Genomic DNA, 19988 nt, shown 5'->3' on the forward strand with positions numbered 1-19988 from the left:
ATGTCAGAACTGGTGTCAAGCGCCTTTGAGCTCCTCGCAGTCCTCTCAGCAGCACTGGACAATTCCTGTGTAAGGGCTGCAACCGGAAACCTACCACAGAGGTAGGTGATGCACATCTCTAACCTATGGCTGTCTGTAACTGACCTCCTAAGGGAACAGTTTGACTGCACACGGCGTGTTTTACTTAAGCATAAGTTCCAGATACACGTGGGGGGGTATGCAATGGTGTGTTAGATTATCACTGATGTGCTGCCTTTTTTTTTTCTCACTGAATGCCTACAATCCCCATGATTTCAAAAGCCAGGCTTTTAATCATGCAGTCTTCATGCTCCTGACACTATTTTATAATTTCTGAGAATGACACAGTGATTACTTTCCCCTGAAATAGATGCTTGTCTCGTGGTAACTGCAAGCCGTCCATTCTTCACATGCAAACCCAAGAAGAATGTGCTCTTGTGACACTCTTGTAATGTTCACATGTCTACTCACAAAGCACCTAAGGACAAGGGAAACAGTGTGAGACAGGCTGAGAAGTGTGAGTCTGCCTGGGTCTTCTCACCGACTCAAGCCCCAGTCATAAACAAACAAACAAATCCCGCCTCTGTTTGTGTTAAACAGCTCTAAGTCATACTTCTAATCTCATACAGTATCAAATGCTTTGGTTTAGATATTTAATTTCTCAACATACCTCAGAGTTTAGAGCATGTACAGAGGTCATGGTTCTGTACAGTCGTATTGATTACTACCTCACGAGAATGGCATATTATTGACAAAGGGTGACGGGACCAACAACAACCCAAAATGAAACACCAGGCACCTAGAAGCAATAAGGCTCAGGAGGAGGGAAATCAGATTTTGGTACCAGGCAACACAGTGCCAAAACAGTGTCAAAGGGAGATTTGAAAAAATGAAAGTCTCAGGCAACTGGCTGTTTGGGCTATGCGGCTGCTTGCTGGTTAGACTGATGCCAGTCCTCAACAGGCTACCTGCGTTCTTTGGGCCATATGGTTGTAGAAATGTATCTACGAAGGAAGTTGCTCCTAGCTGCTTGTCATAGCCATTAAAAGAAAACCCCAGAATGCACCCTGAGTGTCTTTAGAATGTGAAAAAGTCCCATGTGTTAATTGAATTCAGTATAAAATGTCAATGTTTTCCCCACAGTGATGACTTCAGCATTGTCTTCCCAGTGGGAAACCCATGTCTTATCACTCCACAAGGCTTAGAATTTGTACTGACTCTGACAGAAGATGAAACTAGCACCCACGTTTTGTTTGCTCAACATAAGGCCTTTTTCCAGAGATGGTGTAAATTGTTGTTTTATATAACCCAATTACAAGATCACACTGAAGTTTGTTTTTTTGTGTGTTTTGTTTTGTTTTCTTAGGTTTCCAGTAAGTCAAAGGAAGTATGTGCCACCCGTGGAGGCCAAGGTTGATTCAGACTATGCCCATGCATATGGGTACTAATGCCCCTCCTAGAGAGCGGAGTCATGATATTAAGAGTTGCAAATGGCCTGTTTAGGGTGGAGTACTCAACTGACACTTATTCTCAGCACCTTGAGCAGCCTGTGGGTCTCTGCATTCACTGCCATTCACTACAAAGAGACCTCTCTGACTCAGCTAGGACAACATTTGTTTCTACAGATACTCCAGGTTAAATGGCACCCTCTTTAGCTTTAGAGCTCAAGAATCTTTGTGGAAGAGGGAGTCAGAAAAGCTGTAAGAGCCAGAAGGCACTGAGAGGGCTGTGAAATCCTGTCTTTTTTGACTCGTGGCAGCTGTGACTGCCTACACAAGACAGACTATCAACAGGCAATCGCAGATTAGAGAACTGATGGCTACCAACGGATCCTTGGGAAGGGACAGCCATTGTCTTCAGTTGTATACACACGTAGGATCCACTAGTTTTAAACTCTTGGCCCCACAGACAATCCTGGTTAAACTTGGTGTGTCTCAAAACAAAACGGCGTGGATGTGGGGAGGAGACACATAGGGAGAGTGATGGGTTGGGGATGACGTTAGAGCGGATGGGGCAGTAATCAGAAGGAACTTCACACTTACGGGAAATTGTCAAAGGATAATTCAATAGCACTTATTTTTTTAAGGAGTCACAAAAGGAGGCTTTTACATATTTACTGAAACAAGTTTCCAAAGGAGTTCTGCCAGGCAATGTTGTCAAACTACTTTGCTTAAAAAAGACACCAAAGTGTCTTTAAAATGTTTTTTGTTTTTTGAGTAAGGGTATTACATATTCCAGGTTGACCACAACTCACTATGTGGTGGAGAATGACCTTGAACTTGTAGGAACCATCACCCCACAACCACACCGAGTTTATGCAATGCCAAGAATTGAACCCAGGGCTTTGTACATGTTAGGCAAATGACTCGCCAACTGAGATAAATTCTCTGCCCGTCTTTATTTTAAAATCTGATTGGCTATCCAGCCAGAACAAATTGATGAGGTTTTTTTTCTAATAATAATGTAAACCACAAATATTTTGTTTTTACAAATTCTTGGAGGGTTAGAGAGATGGCTCAGTGCCTAAGAGCCCTGGTTACCCTTCCAGTGGTCCTGAATTCAATTCCCAGTACCGCATGGTGACTCACAGCCATCTATAATGGGGTCTGATGCCCTCTTCTGTCATGAATGCTCACATGCAAATGGAACACTCATATACATAAATTAAAATTTTAATTTTTTTAATTCTTGGAATTGTCATATGCATATGCTGTGCTTTGATCGTATACTAATAAAAAGATTCAGGATCCTAGGGTTAACATGACTCCTTGATCCATGCTAATGTCCGAGTCCTGCCAGAATAAACAAGCTCTGTAGAAAGTTCCTGTGCACTGTGCAGCTAGAGAAGTCAGACATAAGCTCAAAGTCATGCTGGTAAATTAGTTTCTTTGGGAGCTTGAGGCTATTTAGCATGTTGAATGAGAACTTCCTTATCATCTCAGGAAACACTGTTTTATTCAGAGTAACAGTTCAAGACTGCAGACACTTCTGAGAACCTCTCAAGTCTGATAATGGACAAGCAGGGTCAGATCAAGGTCAAAGGTCTGGGTAGTCACAGAGGATCTTAGACAACGCAGGAAAGAAATAACTAGACTTTTCACAGAAGGCAGCATCTGCAGGGTGAATGTCTGAGAATCAGGGCAGATTATAAATCAACGGTGAGTGTCCACGGGGGCAGGGACTCAGGTGTCAGCGAGAATTGTGAGACTATGACAGACAAGTCTGTTGAGGATACACTGTTGAACACCATCTTTATCACAGCACTGCACAGTCCCAGGCCAGTGCAAGCACCGTACAGAGAGCCCACACTAGCCTGCAGCTCTGCCTATGAAATATCTGCACAGCTCAGAAGGCAAGAGCTGGGTAAAGGGGCCCCAAGGAGGCAGAGGTGCTCTGTGCAGCATGAGTGCAGCGTTTCAAACACACCCCGAATTCAACAGCAGAACAGTTCGGTTAATTTTATCTCCCCTCGGTTTCTACATGGTTAGCAGAATGAAATTTTCAGCCTTTGTTTCCTTCCTGGAATGAAATACTAAGCATCCCAGGAGAGCTGAGGACTCAATTTGCTAGATGGCCTCCCAAAGGTCAGAATTAGAAAGCTAAGGATTAAACAGGGCTGACTTGATTGAGGAGAAGTTAGTGTGCCCTTCAGTATTTTGTCCCATTGTTTTTAGCACATGGACGGCAAGCAATCTCATGTAGAATGTCTGCCCTGACGGCCTGGGAGCCACCTCCCGGAGTGTCATATTGAGGACTGGGGACTCTTTCCAGCCCTACAGGAAGGGCTGTAGCGTGCAGGAGAGACCGCAGAGCACCGTGAGCTAGTTTCCCCGGGTCCAGATATATCTTGTTCAGCCTTGAAGATCTCACGACACAGAAGGGTGACAGATGATCTCGGCCTGCATGCACTCCATGCCTTGGGCCCACACAGCACAGGCTAGACCCGTGGTATGAGTCGAGACCAGAATGGCAGCTTCGGGATGTTGCCGGCAGATGTAACCTTAGCGTAGAAGGAAAACGTTGCCTCTCTCTTTAAAGATTGCTATTTCCTCTACAAGTTTTCAAAAGAGGCTGAGACGTGGCTGAATGTGGCTGGGTACCAGTCTGTGAGCCACTCAAGGATCTCCTATGAGGACTGTGAGCTTTCTTAGCAGTAAGAACAGGCTTCACAACTCCCTGGGATGGTGCGGATGTGAAACACTTGCTTTGTTTGCTGTCTTTTCGGCGACATACAGAACGTGAGGGAAGTTCCAGATGAATAGAGCTGACCTGTCAGAGGCCATGAATAATTAGAGGACATTGTCCAAAGCTGTTAGGTACTGAGGTGACCTGGCAGAAGATCAGCTTCCTGATTTGAACCCTCAGGGGTGAAGCACACACCAGTGTTGGCGACTTCAGGGTAATCAGAATGAGTGAGGAGAACGCCATAAGGAGGGGACACCCACTGATCAGAAGGGAACACCTCACAGCGCTCCTTCTGCACCCTGAGTTGGATGGAGGGCAGCCAGGCCCTTCCTCGGATTCCCGTCCTTCCTTCTTCCAAGTCCACAGGTTGTCACCGTCTGAAGTGAGGGTGGCGGTAAAAGGTTCTTGTGTCTACACCGATTTGAAATTAATTAAACTTGTCTCCTCTTCATCTTCCCTTGGCAGGCCCAGCGGGTGCCCTCAGGGTGTGCACTCTTGAAGAATGTCAACACTGCTCAGAGTTAGGATTCATTGTCACTGGAAAAGAAACAGAACAGAACGATAGCACATTTCCAAGAAGCAAGGGAAAGGTGATCCCTCTATTGCAGAGGTGACTCAAGAGTCTACACAATCAGAAAGTCAGTATTCTCTAGCTTATGATTTCCCAAATAAGGGCCAGCTTGAATTTATATCCCATTCTTGAAGAGAAAATCCATGTACACCAAGAGACAATCCCTAGCTCTCGCAAATCCCTCCCCCGTGGCGGGCAGACAACCAGATGGAGCTGGGGTTCTCTCCTTTAATTAAATCTAATCCCATTCCCTATGAGTAGATGCCAAATGTCTTTTCAAAAACAAACAAACAGACAAACAAACAAAACACACATGTGCTGTTTTCCCTCAAGAGTTTGTGGTCCTGGCTTGTTTTCAACAGTGCATCTTGTTCAAGCCCACAGAGGGGTTAGGGCATGTTATCTGTACCATGTAGAATTCCAAGATAGAGACCTGATATTTGAACACACCATGCTGTTGGCTAACTCACGCTTTTTGTGTATGTGTATTCGTTTGTTTCTAGTTTGGTTATCTTTGCGCAGTGTCTGACTTCACAGCCTTCTCCCTGTGTGGCAGGGGCTGCACTTGCCTGTCCTCGAGAGCAGGTAGAGCCCCGCTTCCTGCTTCCTGCTTCTCCTCTGGTTTTGGTGTCCCCTCTACTCACATTCTAGCACATCTCTATTGTCACGCAGCTGTGTCTCCAGGGGAGGGCATGAATGACCACAGTGAGCAGCTGTGCTCTCTCCTTGGCCCTTGGGTGTGTGCAGTCCACTGCGGTCTTCCGACTCATCCCACAGATGCTCAGTAGTGCACCGGGCATTAGCTAGGGCGTACACCTGTAGTAGCAGCAGCTACAGCCCAGGAAACAGTGAAAACTGTCTCAGAGAAACAAACACAGTAGTTGATAGATCAGCCAATAGATATCAATGTGTCATTGACTGGGGAGAGGACCCCCTCACCGTGTGTGTGTGTGTGTGTGTGTGTGTGTGTGTGTGTGTGTGTGTGTGTGTGTGAGCCGTGGGAGCCAGGGAAGCATAGAAGAGGGAGAGGAAGGCAGAATTGTGACTGATGCGCTGCTGCAGGGAATAAGCAAAGGAAAGGCCTCTATGACAAAACTTCTCACATGTGGACAATGACTGGAATTTTCCCCTCTGGGGTGTAATTCAGTGACGGAAAGCTTGCTTACCACATGTACTGTCCAGACCCTGGGTTTGGTCATCAACACCCACTACACACTAGAGAGGGAATATTCTCTAAGAGTTAGGTACAACAATCCTCTAATTATGTCACTCTGAGAAACTCCAGGTGAGTGAGTGAAGGCTCCATTTCTCGGAAACAAGGTAGTAACAAGACAGTATTGCTAAGTCCAGAAGACCATCTCTGTGGAATAGAAGTCCATACACATACACATACAATGGTTTCCTGTTATGGCTTAGCTAGCAAACCCCTCTTTCGTCTGCAACACTGAGCTCTGTCCGATGGTTCTAACAGAAATAGTTTTCAAAATCATTGTAAAACCAGTCCATGTTCATTTTTTTAAGTTGGAAAATACAGGGCTGGGGATGTAGCTCAGTGGGAGAATGTTTGGCTACCATGTGCGAGGTCCTGGGTTCCATCTATAGCAAGCCTGTCCCTGCCCCAAGCATAGAATAAAAACACCAGTACCTTCACTATAGCTAATTATTTGGCACTTACTCTTGCAAGTATTTTTCTGTTTTAAATGTATTTTCTCCTTTGTTCAAAAATAGGACCTTAATATGCACATTGTTCTGTACTCTATTTTTTCCACTCCTGGTCACACAGAGTGGGATATGGCTCAGGGGGTAGAGCTCTTCCTAGCACATATAAGGTTCAATGCTGGGTTCAATCCCAGCACTGCAACCCACAGGTTAGAACTCCCTCGCTTCCCCCTCCCTTTTTAGTAGCTACATAGTGACCTATTAACCCATTGGGTGTTTTTAAAATGAGGCTTAGGAATGTGATACAACAGTAGGGTGTTTGGCTAGTATATGCTGAATCCTTGAATTCAATCCCCAGTACTGAAGGAAGGAAGGAAGGAAGGAAGGAAGGAAGGAAGGAAGGAAGGAAGGACAACTAGAAGAAGACAAAACAACAATAAAACCTATGTCTAAACAATATTTATGATAATTAACTCTTTAGGCGACTTCTAATTTTTAACTTTTACAAACACTTTCAATCATTCCCTTTGCATAAGTCTCTACAAGAGGAATTTTGGATGCTTTCAGGCCCATTATTAAATGGTCCTTCTAGGTGAGAAAGCTATTATATTTTCTTTATCTATGCTTTCGTTTACTTTTTTATTACTAAAAAGAATATACTTTTTCCAAACATTGATTGGTAATTTCAATGTTGTCTTTAGCTAAGTTACTTTATTGATAAACTTTGCTCAGATTTAATTATCTTTTTTTTTAGTTCCGGTAGTAAGAATAATTTGACTCAGTATCTACACTGCAAAACATCTCCAGTTTTTAATTTCGGTTCTGGTGTTTTGTTTTGCTTTGTTTGAGGTGGGGGCCTCACTCTGCGGCTGTTGTGTAGCAGTTTCTTCTGAGATTACAGCTGTCCGTCTTGGGGGAAAGCCAGTTAAGGCCCACGATGTTAAAGGGGAGGGGAGACCGCAGGCTGTTCTAAAGGGAGGCGAAACATTCCGTCCTGCAGGGAAGCTTATCAAGACTGAAACTTAACAAAGGCTTCAGGAAGTCCCCCAAACTGAGCAGACTCACTAGGCCCCTCCCTCCTCCAGCATGTAAAAGCAGAAAACACACTGAAAGACCTCAGACCATGCGCACCGTGCTCCAGGTTCCCAGCTTTGTGAGCTGTCACCCATGCTGGGGTGGGCTTTGGAGACGCAGCTTGTCCTTGAGTCATCTCTGCTCCCATAAATAACTCTAATAAAACTCCCTGGTTCACCAGTTTGGGCTTTTGTGGTATCCTTACTGTGATCTGTCATCAGTTCCCTATCTGGAGCAGGTGGATGCTGGTCACACATCCTAGGAATAGTCACACACAACAGTAGGCCAGGCTGCTCCGACACACTCTGTAGACTTGTGTGATCTCCCTGCCTCTGCCTCCCCAAGGTTAGGACTGCAGACATGTACCACTATGCCAGGCTTTTATTTTGTTTTGCTTTTTTTTCAAACAGGGTCTTATTCCGTAGGCCAGATTATCCTAGAATTGACAGCCATCCTCCTGTAAGCTTCCAGTGAGTTTCCTGAGTGCGGATTACAGTTTGTTTGCTCCAGAGGGACAAAGGGGCTGGAAATAGGAGACAAAGACAGGAGAAAGGGAAGGGTACAAGGGAAAGTGTGGAAGCTGGAACAGGGTGTTGGGTGTCCTGTTCTGTTATTGCCTGCCTTACTCTCTTAAGACGCCATCTCCATGAGTGTGGAGCCAGGCTGTCAGCTAGCAACCTATCACAGATCTCCTGTCTCTGTCCCCACAGGGGCGGGGTTAAAGTCAAGGGTGGGCTCACACTCAGCTTCCTTACAGTGTGTGCTGGGACCCAAAAAGCCAGCACGTTTACCCACTGTACCTCTCCCATTCTGGTAAATAAATATTCGAGCCTTTAAAATGATGATTCCATGCATTGTGTTGTGGGTGTTAGCGCTGGGTAACTCCTATTTTTGGTGGCTTTTATGACAGTTATAATGTTGGGGTACACTAACGTGGATTCTTAGCATAGGAAGAACACTCTGCCGGGCTGGAGTTTGAAGCAGGGCCCAGTTACTTCCTTACTGTGTGACCATGGGCAAGTTACCCTTTCTTAGCTTCAATTTCCTTGTCTGATCTCATCTCCAAAGCACACCTAATAACTAGATAGCTTACAGGGTTGTTGCAAAGAATAAACAAGGGGTTGAGGTGTAGCTCAGAGATAAAGCACAAGAGAGAAACACAGGTAGAAGCCCCTGTTACAGGCCTGGTGCTTAGACACACGCCTGTCGGCAGTGCTTATTCCACAGACAGCACCGGCGACTGTTTGCTAGTTGTCTGGAATGTTGCCACTAAGACTCAAAGGCTTTAAGGAAACATCTGCAGAAGCACGCTTTACATTTCTAAGGAGAGGCATTTTTGTTTAGCAGTGCCATTACTTAATTCCTCCAAAGCAAAGTGCTCATGATCTCTGGCCCCTCATCGTGGGACGACAAGGTGCCAGCATAGACACAAGCTGCTTCTGCTTTGATGAGACAGCAGGCCATTCCCAGGGAGCAGCTGCCCTCCTGGTGTTTTGTGTGGTTTGATGTCCACCAGGCCAGTGAGTGAGTCAGCGCCCTCCCCCCACAGCTCCCACAGCCCCAGTACAGTGATCCAGGGCATCCCCCGTCACAGGCTCATTCTTTTATTTAGTTCAAGGCGCTCGAGGCTGCCTCTGGTTATTCATCATCTCTGGGAAATGATCAAATAAGCCATGCATTTTTAACTCTAGCAAACCCTGGAGTTCCCTGTTAAAAATACCTTGGCGAACTGCCACCGGCTGCAACGAACACAATAGTGGCTCCGCATTGAGCCTTCCCTGCTTGCCACGATGTGCACACGTGCAGCTTTAGCAGCTCATTTCTGACAGTGGCAGTAGTGAGCAATTTGTCTGGGAGTGTCACATAAGCACGTGAAGAACATGGAACACCTTTCCACAGCACACACAGGGACGGAAGGACAAACTTTATAACAATCTCCAAGTAGGCACTTGATTGGCAGGCCGCCAGCAGAATGGGAGCAGCTCCAGCTCAAATACCTCACCTCATAGCTGTGACTCTGTTTGTCCTCCAGACCCATCTATCCAGCTGAGTTATGGCCACAGCTAATGCAGCCATCTCTGAAGATAGCAATATGCCATCGCTGAGCCCGTGGAAGGTCACGGTGCTCTGACTCAGCTTCAGAGAGTATAGAGTTCAGTTTGGCACGGAGTCACGTAACAGTTAGATCAAGCTCCCTTCTCATCAATACAAAGTCGCTTCCCGACAGAGCTGGGTCTGGGTGGAGTTACAGAGATGAGGCTCAGAATCAGCCCAAGAACAGGGATGGTGCCTGCTGTGGAGATACAGTCTGGTGTATACACGCGCACACACACACACACACACACACACACACACACACACACACAGATCATGCCTACTGTGGATATATAGTCTGGTGTACACACACACACACACAGATCATGCCTGCTGTGGAGATACAGTCTGGTGTACACACACACACACACACACAGATCATGCCTGCTGTGGATATATAGTCTGGTGTACACACACACACACACACACAGATCATGCCTGCTGTGGAGATATAGTCTAGTACACACACACACACACACACACACACACACAGATCATGCCTGCTGTGGAGATATAGTCTAGTACACACACACACACACACACACACACACACACACAGATCATGCCTGCTGTGGAGATATAGTCTGGTGTACATACACACACACACACACAGATCATGCCTGCTGTGGAGATACAGTCTGGTGTACACACACACACACACACACACACACAGATCATGCCTGCTGTGGAGATACAGTCTGGTGTACACACACACACACAGATCATGCCTGCTGTGGAGATATAGTCTAGTACACACACACACACACACAGATCATGCCTGCTGTGGAGATATAGTCTGGTGTACATACACACACACACACACAGATCATGCCTGCTGTGGAGATACAGTCTGGTGTACACACACACACACACACACACACACACACACAGATCATGCCTGCTGTGGAGATACAGTCTGGTGTACACACACACACACACACACACACAGATCATGCCTGCTGTGGATATATAGTCTGGTGCACACACACACACACACACACACACACACAGATCATGCCTGCTGTGGAGATATAGTCTGGTGCACACACATACACACACACACACACACACACACGCCATACAGAAAAGTGCAATGACAACAGGGAAGTGAAAATCAGGGACTGGGATGGACTCTGACAGAGTCACCCTTTCTCAGAACCTCAGGGACATCTGACATCCAAAGAGGACTGGCACTGCACATGGATTCCAGAAATCTCCGTTTACCAGGAGGACGGACAGTGAGGCGTCCATGAAATTCACTCCATGTTTGCTGCTCCCTGCTTCTGAAGCATTAAGGTCACTGATGAGGGCGGATGTCTCAGGGGTAATGCCAGCAGCTACTTGGTGATGACATATCAACTGACTGTAACAAATGTGTCACCTGTGGGGAGGTGTTGCCGATGAGCTGGGCTGTGTATGAATGAAAGTAAAGGCCACATGACAGTCCCGTAAGTTCATTGGGTTTTCAATGTCATACGTCTGTGGCAGTCACTAGAAAGGGTGTGGTCAAGAGCTGAGACTGGCCAGTCTAGAACTCGGGTGCTGGCTTCCCAGACAGGGAATGGGGTGAAGCCCTGGCAGATGTCCTGTGAATCAAAGCCAGATGGTTCCAGGCCCACAGAGGAGTTCAGAGACTCACTTGCAAAATGATCAGCTCACATAGAACAACTCTCCAAACAGATATGGGCTCTTTTTTTAAAAAAAAATTGAAACCAACCTCTCTATATTTAAAAAATGAGATTTTTAATAAATTTCATTACCATACATTTCTGCAAGGGTGGGTTTCTTCAGCAATGCCAGTGATTGCAGAGTGAGATTCAGGTGTATAAAACTACCGACATTCCTCAACACAGAGGGGGCAGCAATAATGTTAACAGAGTTTGAGGGTGATCTGTACTGACCTATGTGCCATCTTGTTATGAGGGGAAGATTAAGATATGTGGAAAAGATTTCTCTGTCATGTTCCTTGTCATATAACCATGACATTGTTTTTCTTTTGCCTTCTTGTTACCATCTGGAATATCATTTAAGTGAGATAGAGTATTTTCTAAAGTAGAGATGAATTGGAACATACAAATACCCCTGGAGGTAACATGGACTCAATCTCTAAGAGTCGCCTTGGGGTCAGAGCTGAGGCCGGCCTTGGTAGGACTGTGGTAGTCCATGACGGAGGGAGAGGAAGGGTGATGAACATTTAGGTGACGTACCAAGATTCTAGAGGTATAGATGCAGAGACAAGGACCCCAGCGGAAAATCTAATTACATCTTTACTTGCAGTGCTGTCCTCAGTGACTGCATTCTGGAAGCATCTAAGACAAGTGAATGGATAACTCGTGTGTTCATGGGTACTCACCACGCTCTCAAGCTCCATTCTGTGTGTTCTAACACAAGTGTTTCATTACCATCACAGTCCAATGTCTCTGCTGTCTGGTCATCTTTGTGTTACCTCAACAGAAAACTTGGTGACAACTCCCCCCGCCCCAAACCATAGTCATGCTCTGAAGAGCAAGTACCCTCTTAATTCCTTCTAGTTTTTTCCACAACTGAGCAAACACTTTTCTAATCACCAATTCCCCAAACTCACTCATTTCCCTCCTCACAAAGATAATATCATTTAAATGATACCATCCAGGGCTAATAAATTACACCTGGCCCCAAGGCACTAAAATTTTCTATCAAGCAGAGCCACCTAGTGGCAGAATGGAATATACTTTTAATTTCCATTTAATTTCTCTCTGATGAGTCCAGACCAGGTGGGTTAGGGTTCTTTGTTTGTTGGCTTGCTCTTTAAAATGTTCCTCCTAATCAAGATTACTGAAAGCCACCTCCTTTGGGACTGTCCTCTCCACCTGTTTCCTTACCAAACATCTATCTATCCGAGTCAAATAACCTCACTATTCAATTAGCAATAATCAGCAATTTTTAGGACTAAAACGGAAACCAACTCAACAATGTCTCCTTGAAATATCAAGGGCATATCGACACTAATTTATATCTAAGGATAAAGAGCTACTGGGAGATTTTGTATTTTCCAAAACATGCTTCTTGACCAACGCATCCCTCCGTGTAGGCTGACACATTAAATTGCCAGGCACAGGAAAGGCAGGCAGAGTGCTGTGCTGTGACTGTGACCCTCTTCTACCCTCCATGACCCCTGACGTACCTCGGGCTGAGGTTTGGCTCCTTCTCTTCCTTCAAAGTAGGTAAACACTCATAGTCGGCTAAGACAGAAGAAAGACAATTCACTGTTAGTCACCAGAATTGCTTTTCTACCCAAAAACCTGACACAGCCGGGCATGGACTGTACCCTCTGTGCGACTACCAGCGAGGAAACAGCCCCACTAGGGACTTCTAGAGCTCCAAAGATTAATGAAGCAGAGGCTCTTGAAACGGTAAGTGCCCGAATCACACAGACACAAGGCTGCAATGTCCCGTGTCCCTGATGAAAAGGGCACAATTCATCATCGCTGGCTTAGTTAGTCCCCTGAAACCCACTGTGTTCTGAAAGCCAGAGTATGCCTCTTGGAAGCTAGACAGGGGAATAAAATGGCTGTGTCTCAGGTCCTGCAGTGTCTGCAGGGCAACCTTACAGCGGAAGCATCAGGAAGGTGGGGAGTGAGTGGGGAGTAACCACCGTCTCCCAGAGAGCGTCTTTCTCGTCTCTCTCTCTCTCCTCTCTCTCTCTCTCTCTCTCTCTCACACACACACACACACATGCACATACACACACGCGCACACACACGTGGTATGTCATATGCATATCCATGTATGTCCATGTGAAAGCCAGAGTTTGGCACTGGGGGTCCTCATCTATGACTCTTCACCTTATTTTTTTGAGACAGGGTCTCTCAATAAATACACAACACCCTCTCTGACTATCATGCGTGTGCAAAATGCTCCTACTTGCACACAAATGTGACCATACACACACATAAATAAGCTAGTAGCTAACTAAATATATCTGCTCTAAAATGCAACTGATTGAACTGGAGAGATCATCCAGTGAGCAAAATGTTTACTTAGTGCACAAGTGTTTAAGTACTTGACTTCAGTTCCCCAGCACCCATGTAAAAATCTCAGCGTGGTTGTCCATGCCCATAAGTTCACTCTCAGACTCTGTGTGTGTGTGCATGCGTGTGCATGTGTGTGCATGTGTGTTTAGGTGCATGCGTATATGCAGGGGGAACACATGGGCAGAGACATCTTGCTGCCCCGCCTGTTTAACTATAAATCAACAAGTTTTAGGTTCAGTGAATAATTCTCAATGGAATATGAATGGTTCTAGAGGGCAGCACCAGATGTTTTCATCTACACACACGTACACACACACACACTCACACACACTCACACACATGCACACAGACACACATACACATACATACACACTCACACACACATACATACACACATATACATACACACACATACACATATACATACACACACTCACACACACATACATACACACTCACACACAGACACACACACACACACACACCACAACACCTGCATACACCACAAATGTAATACATACGGATGCAAATAGCATGATAACATAGTGGATTTTTATCAATTTCATATGAACATTAAGAAAAATTTACTGGTTTTTAAAGAACACACACCTGTTACCATTTTAAAGACTTGAAAATTGCTGTGTGGGAATATCCTATTACTGTCTACAGTAGTCCTGCCTGATAGAACTATCTACCGACATAGAGATGTTCTACGGTCTTATTGTCAAATACAATACCCACTGGTCACCAATAGTTACTATTCAGCTACTAAAATTATGCTCTGGTTTTTACATGATTAAATAGGCACACGGTTCTAACCTTTTTGTACTGGAGTGACTCACGTATAACCACACACAGATTGAAATTCTCTAAATTCAAAGAAATATAAAGTCATGTCAGATTTCCTCCCCTAGATAATTTGGTATCAGATTTCCTTCCCTAAAGAGAATGATGAAGGCTGGGGATGCAGCTTAGTGGTAAAGCACATGCCTAGCATGTGATAGAGTGGGTTTCATTCCCAGAACCATGCACACACACAAAACCAAACCAAACCAAGCCAACACACACACACACAAGCGTGAATACACACACACAGACATGCACACACACACGCACACACACACACACATGAATACATCCCCACACATGCACACACACAAGCTTGAACACACACACACACCGCATGTACACACACACACACACACACACTCAGAAAGAAACAAGTAACAGCACCATCTCCTTTTGAAAAGTCCCATTTTAACTTGTACACAAATAAAAAACAAGAGGTAACAGATACAATGATGATGATTAGACCGGGCGTTTAAGGCCATTCAGACCCTGTGCCGGATGGAGTATGACTTCAGATTTACTGAGTTATTGGTGGGGCTGAGGCAGCCTTCTGGCCTTCCATTGCCAGAGAGGCAAGCAGACACTGGGTTCCCACCTACCGTTTCTATTCATGCTGCTCATCCATTTATCAAGCTCTTCCATCTCTATTTCCATAACAGAGGGTGTGTCCTCTTCAAAAATAGGGCTAGACAGAGAGCAGAAACACGGGTTTTAAAAAAGAACCAGCCCTGTAGGCTGAACACTGTCTAGTTAGGAACAACCTGATTCAGTGTCTGACGTCCCAGTCCAGCCCCGGATTTGCCCTGATCAAAGGAGATCAAGCTCTAACAGGAAGAAAGACAAAATCTGCAAGAAACCCTCATCCGTCACAAAGGCCAAACTGGGTGGCACAGTGGCTGGGAGTTGACTAGAAGAGAAGCTGCTCCCTGGAGACCAAAGACACGGTTGCCAGGGTGCTCAGTGGCCACCTCATTTAGCTTCCTGGCCCTGCCTAACATCACTTCTCTTTTCTTGGAATCTTGATCAATGACCCAGATCAAGAGGCCAGTCATCAGGCTGCTTTATCTGGTCTCTCTCAATGCCCAGGCTTTTCTAACTAGGAGGGATGGAGCTGCAGCTCTCAGAAATGCCCTGGCCCTATCTCCCAGGCATGGGCAGGATCAGGGTGGATGGCGGTGGGAGGGAAGACCCCAGCTCTGAACACGCTGTGGGCGTTGCACTGGGAGATGAAGTAGGTAGTGTCTACTCGAGGGAAGCTGATGGGAGGGGCAGGAGAGGCATCACTCCGTGTCTTTGGATTCCCCCCCAGCCCCAGGCCAGACTATCTAACTACTGTGCATCTGGCACCGGTAACAGCCTGATGAAAATTCTTTTCTGGCAGGTGACAACAGCAGAGACCACTGGGCAAGGTTTGGAGACTAAGACACATTGTCCTTGTGACAACAGAGGCTGTCAGAGTCCAGGGGTATTATCCACAAGAGATTGTCACCACCCAGATTGTCATAACAGAAGCTGGGGAAAGGCGAATGGCTCTGTCATCTCTTCCCCCGACTATTCTGGTCTAAGCAGCAGGGGGCCTGGGGACTGGCAGGGAGGACAGCAGGAGGTCTGGGGACTGGCAGGGAGGACAGGGAGGACTGACTCACACTTTCAGGTTTTCACCGACAGGTTCATCTGAAAGAGACCAAGTACAGGAGTCATGTCAGCTCTGAACACCTGCAGGGTTTTGTGGCAACAACCCTAAGTCTGCTTCACAATGGGAAGGAAATAGAGGCAAATGAATCATGTTTTAAAAACCTTGTTTTTCCTGTATTTGCTCTGCGCATGGGGACCCATAGCACTGAAGTGAAGATAAGGGGACAGCTTGTGGAAATTGGTTCTCTCCTTCTACCACGTGAGTTCCAGAGATCAAATGCAAGACCTTTATCCGCTGAGGCACCTCAAGGTCGTGAATTCCATTTCTAAAGTAGCAGGCATTAGCCTCCAAGTCACACAGTGCAGACAGCTACGGAGAAACCAGGTCTGAATCCCCATAGACCCACAGACTCTGCTTTCTGTAGAGATGGGTGCTCCCTGAGAGTGCTCACCCTCCTTATTATTATTTTTATCCACATGAAGAAGAAAAGCATGGTCAGGAAAGAAGGAAGTGTTAACAAAACCAAGGGGTTGATTCTTGATTCCTTCAATAAAATAATGTTCCAGCATCATTTCCTTATGACACGCCATTCTGAACACTATGTCGTATGGGTGACTCCATCAAGGGGTGCCTCTGAGAGTCCCCTTTGCCCTGCTATTGGAATGGCTGGATCCCCCACTTCTCGGTCAGTCATCCCCGCCTCTATTTCGGGAAGGTCCATCTGTCCCATTGGTCCCTGGCTCTGCATCTCCCTTGCTTCCTTCAGTCCTGGCCAGTTGCTCACCTGTTAGACCATCTGCTTGAGTCTGTTTCATCTGTCTCTCCCACTAGAGCGGAACTCCCAAAGGGCCAGGACAGCATCTGCCTTGTTCACTGTGGCATGCCCCAGCCCCCATCCCATTAGCACGGTCCCTAGCAAATGCCTAGGAAATATTCACTAGACAGATGAATCTCAGTTGTCTAGCAATGGAGTTAAATTCGCATCCGATCTTTTGGACCTGCCATTATTACAACAGTGGGACTTCCAACCGGCTTGCCTTTGATGGCTGCTGATTGGGGTGAGAGTCAGGTGCCATTTGACTCCAGATGAACAGGTGGCAAGAATCACAGCCTGCTGCTTGGCCCAAGCAAACTCTGTTTAGTTTGCCAGGGAGACCAACACCCCCTGAGAGGGGAATCAGTGATAGCGCGGCGAAGGAGACAGATGCTTTGGAAAGCCAACCTTTGTGGAGATCCCGAGATAGTCAGCTACTCCTGACCCCTGACAATCAGAGGCCACCTGGTGTCTAGCCTGCTGAAGTACAGACATCAGTGAGGAAATACAGCCAGCAGGCACCAGGAACTGAGCTCAGGGCGGCACAAGCTGCTATGTCCGGCTGGTTGGCAAGCTCTAGTGGCGTGGCCAATCTGGGAGAGCTGGTAAGATGCAGGTTCCATGCCATCACTGCACTGCTTGCCTTGAAGGCACTGTCTCCCCTCCCCCTCCCCCCGCCCCTCCCCGCCACACACACTGAACACAATCTGAAGCCTCCTGTGATGCTTGACTCTCCGAAACTTAGGTGAGGGTAGGATAGTTTCATCTTAGACTTTGTGCCTACACTTTTGTTGTCGTTGTTTGAGAGGTGGTTTCACGTAGTCCAAGCTGGCCTCAAACTTTGCTATATAGTTGAGGGTGGCCTTGAACTTCTGATCCTCTTGCACAGGCTTTATAAACACGCACCACCACCCCTGGTTTCTGCAGTGCTTGGGGGCTGACCCCTGTAGAGAACCCCCTGCCCACCCTCCACTTCTGGCCAAGCCCCCTTTCCCTGCTTACTAACTTCCCCACTAATTTCTCAGAGCACAAGGGACTCCACAGCCCACTGCAAGCACAGATTTCTTTCCCTCATCTGGGCTCCCCACAGGCTTGGAGGTGAGCAGGAGGTGACCCACATGCAGATGATGGAAAAGTTTAAAAGTCCATTACCAAAGTGCTCCAGATACACCAAATGAGAGGCTCTGTAATCAGTATTAAAAGAGCAAAAAGCCTTCTGTGGCCTCATCTTCCCCGCTCCAGGGCCATTACCTCTGCCCCAGCCACCATGGCAACAGAAACACATCTGGGAGAGAGTACGAGAGCAGAGCATTAAGCCAGGGAGGAGACCAATTACTTGTCCTCAGCAATCAGATCCGGCCTGCTCCACTCCACATGGCCTACATCTCTTTATTAACTGTCACCGACTCGGGGCGCCCACCCCCACTGGGTTCCATTTGTCCCTTTCCATCCTGACACGTCACAGTCTTAACCCCAACCCGCCCCCCGCCCACCCCAGGCCCCACGCCTTTCTCCTTTACAACCACACATCTTGAAGAGACCCTCTCCAGCTCCTCTTCTTTCTGTGCCTCGGACGGTGGGATTGTTGGCACAGTGGCTGAGGGGAGGGGCTACAGAGGTCTCTGGCCACCTGGTTTCCTCACTGAGCAGAGCCGAAGACTTCCTGCCCATGCTTTGCAGTGGTTCTTTGAGAGACACCCAGCACATCATGACAGTGTGAGGAAGGTGTGCCCACCCTAGCTTACGCTAGATTGTCTAAAACAGTGAGGATTTTTTTTCCCAGACTGCCTTTACAAGTAGAATTTGCCTTCTGTTTGACATAGAGGATGACTGTGGACCTGGGTTGCCCTGGGAATGACACCACCTGTCCAGAACTACCCACAAGGCACATAGTCATAAATAACTTACTAAGAGTAGAAAGCGTGCCACTGTATACGTTTATCAAAGTAAGTTGAGACCGTAGCTACAATCGGGTCTGTTAAGCTACATCAGGAAAACCGGGCCTGAGAAGTCACCGGACACACCAGGCTGAGGAAACAGAAGAAGTCTGTCACCTGAACTACAAAGACTGGACGACCGACACTGTGACAGCAACAGCCCTACCCAACTGTCATCTGGCCACCGTGTGTGTGTGTGTGTGTGTGTGTGTGTGTGTGTGTGTGTGCGCGCGCGCGAGCGTGCGCACGCGCACGCACATGCAGACATGTACGCGAGTGCACACTCGAGAGACAGTTTTATTTTTTCCTGAAAACACAAGTATTTACATGGAATATCATTTAGTGTGTGTGTGTCCTCGCACACGCACATGAGTGCACACTCGAGAGACAGTTTTATTTTTTCCTGAATACTCAAGTATTTACATGGACTATCATTTATTTAAATAATCTTTGAACTTAAATTATGCTAAATGTAAATGAATAGGCTACATAAGAAGCATTTAATCTTTCAGCCTTCAGCTTGAGAAAAGGGAATTTGTATTTATATAAAAGTAGTGGTTAGTGTAAAAAAATATCAGATAAAGGTCTCTATCAAAAACTTCTCTGGGGCAGAGGAGAGACTCAAGTCAGGAAGGAACTTGCCTCACAAACATGAGAACTTGAGTTCAATCCCCAGGACGTGGGGCAAAGTTCTGAGCATTGGGGTCCAAGTTTGCAATCCCAGCCCTGGGAGGTGGAGTCAAAAGGATCCCAGGGGTCTGCTGGCCAGCCAGACTAACCCTGTTAGCCAGTGCAGGACATTGTCTTAAAGGAGCTGGGCGGTGCTTCTGAGGCAGACCCTCCAGCTTGTCCTCCGACCCCCCCACACGTCCTCCTGCATGCATGTGGAGCACATACATGAACATGTACACACACATTCATATGCATGTGTAAAAACTTTTCTGAAATCTATTGTTTCAGAATTTGCAGTTTTCTGTGTTATGTTTTCTTAAAGTGAAGCATATTTAAACTAAAGACAACATGTCGATGTGTACGTAGGGATAATGGGCAAATCTGTACTTTGTTGTTGGGACAGAGTCTTGTTTTTGTAAGGTCCAGACTACCTTGGAACTCAACATCCTCCTGCCTCAGTTCCTGA

At 46.5% G+C, this 19988-nt stretch overlaps 1 protein-coding gene across 1 annotated transcript in view; it reads right to left on the reverse strand.

Annotated features, from left to right (window-relative positions):
- Window positions 1–2397: 2397 nt before the first annotated feature.
- Tmem154 (transmembrane protein 154) overlaps window positions 2398–19988 on the reverse strand; it is a 33926-nt gene continuing 16335 nt past the window's right edge. Inside the window, exons 4-7 of the mRNA XM_013120561.3 lie at window positions 16110–16137; window positions 15063–15148; window positions 12765–12822; window positions 2398–4740 (exon numbers count right to left, since the gene is read on the reverse strand). Of these exons, the coding sequence (XP_012976015.1) occupies window positions 4725–4740; window positions 12765–12822; window positions 15063–15148; window positions 16110–16137 (188 nt within the window). The 3' untranslated portion in view covers window positions 2398–4724. The remainder of the gene's footprint in view (window positions 4741–12764; window positions 12823–15062; window positions 15149–16109; window positions 16138–19988) is intronic.

The sequence above is a fragment of the Mesocricetus auratus genome, unplaced genomic scaffold (assembly GCF_017639785.1).
Source record: "Mesocricetus auratus isolate SY011 unplaced genomic scaffold, BCM_Maur_2.0 Super-Scaffold_100009, whole genome shotgun sequence".
NCBI classification, from domain to species: domain Eukaryota; kingdom Metazoa; phylum Chordata; class Mammalia; order Rodentia; family Cricetidae; genus Mesocricetus; species Mesocricetus auratus.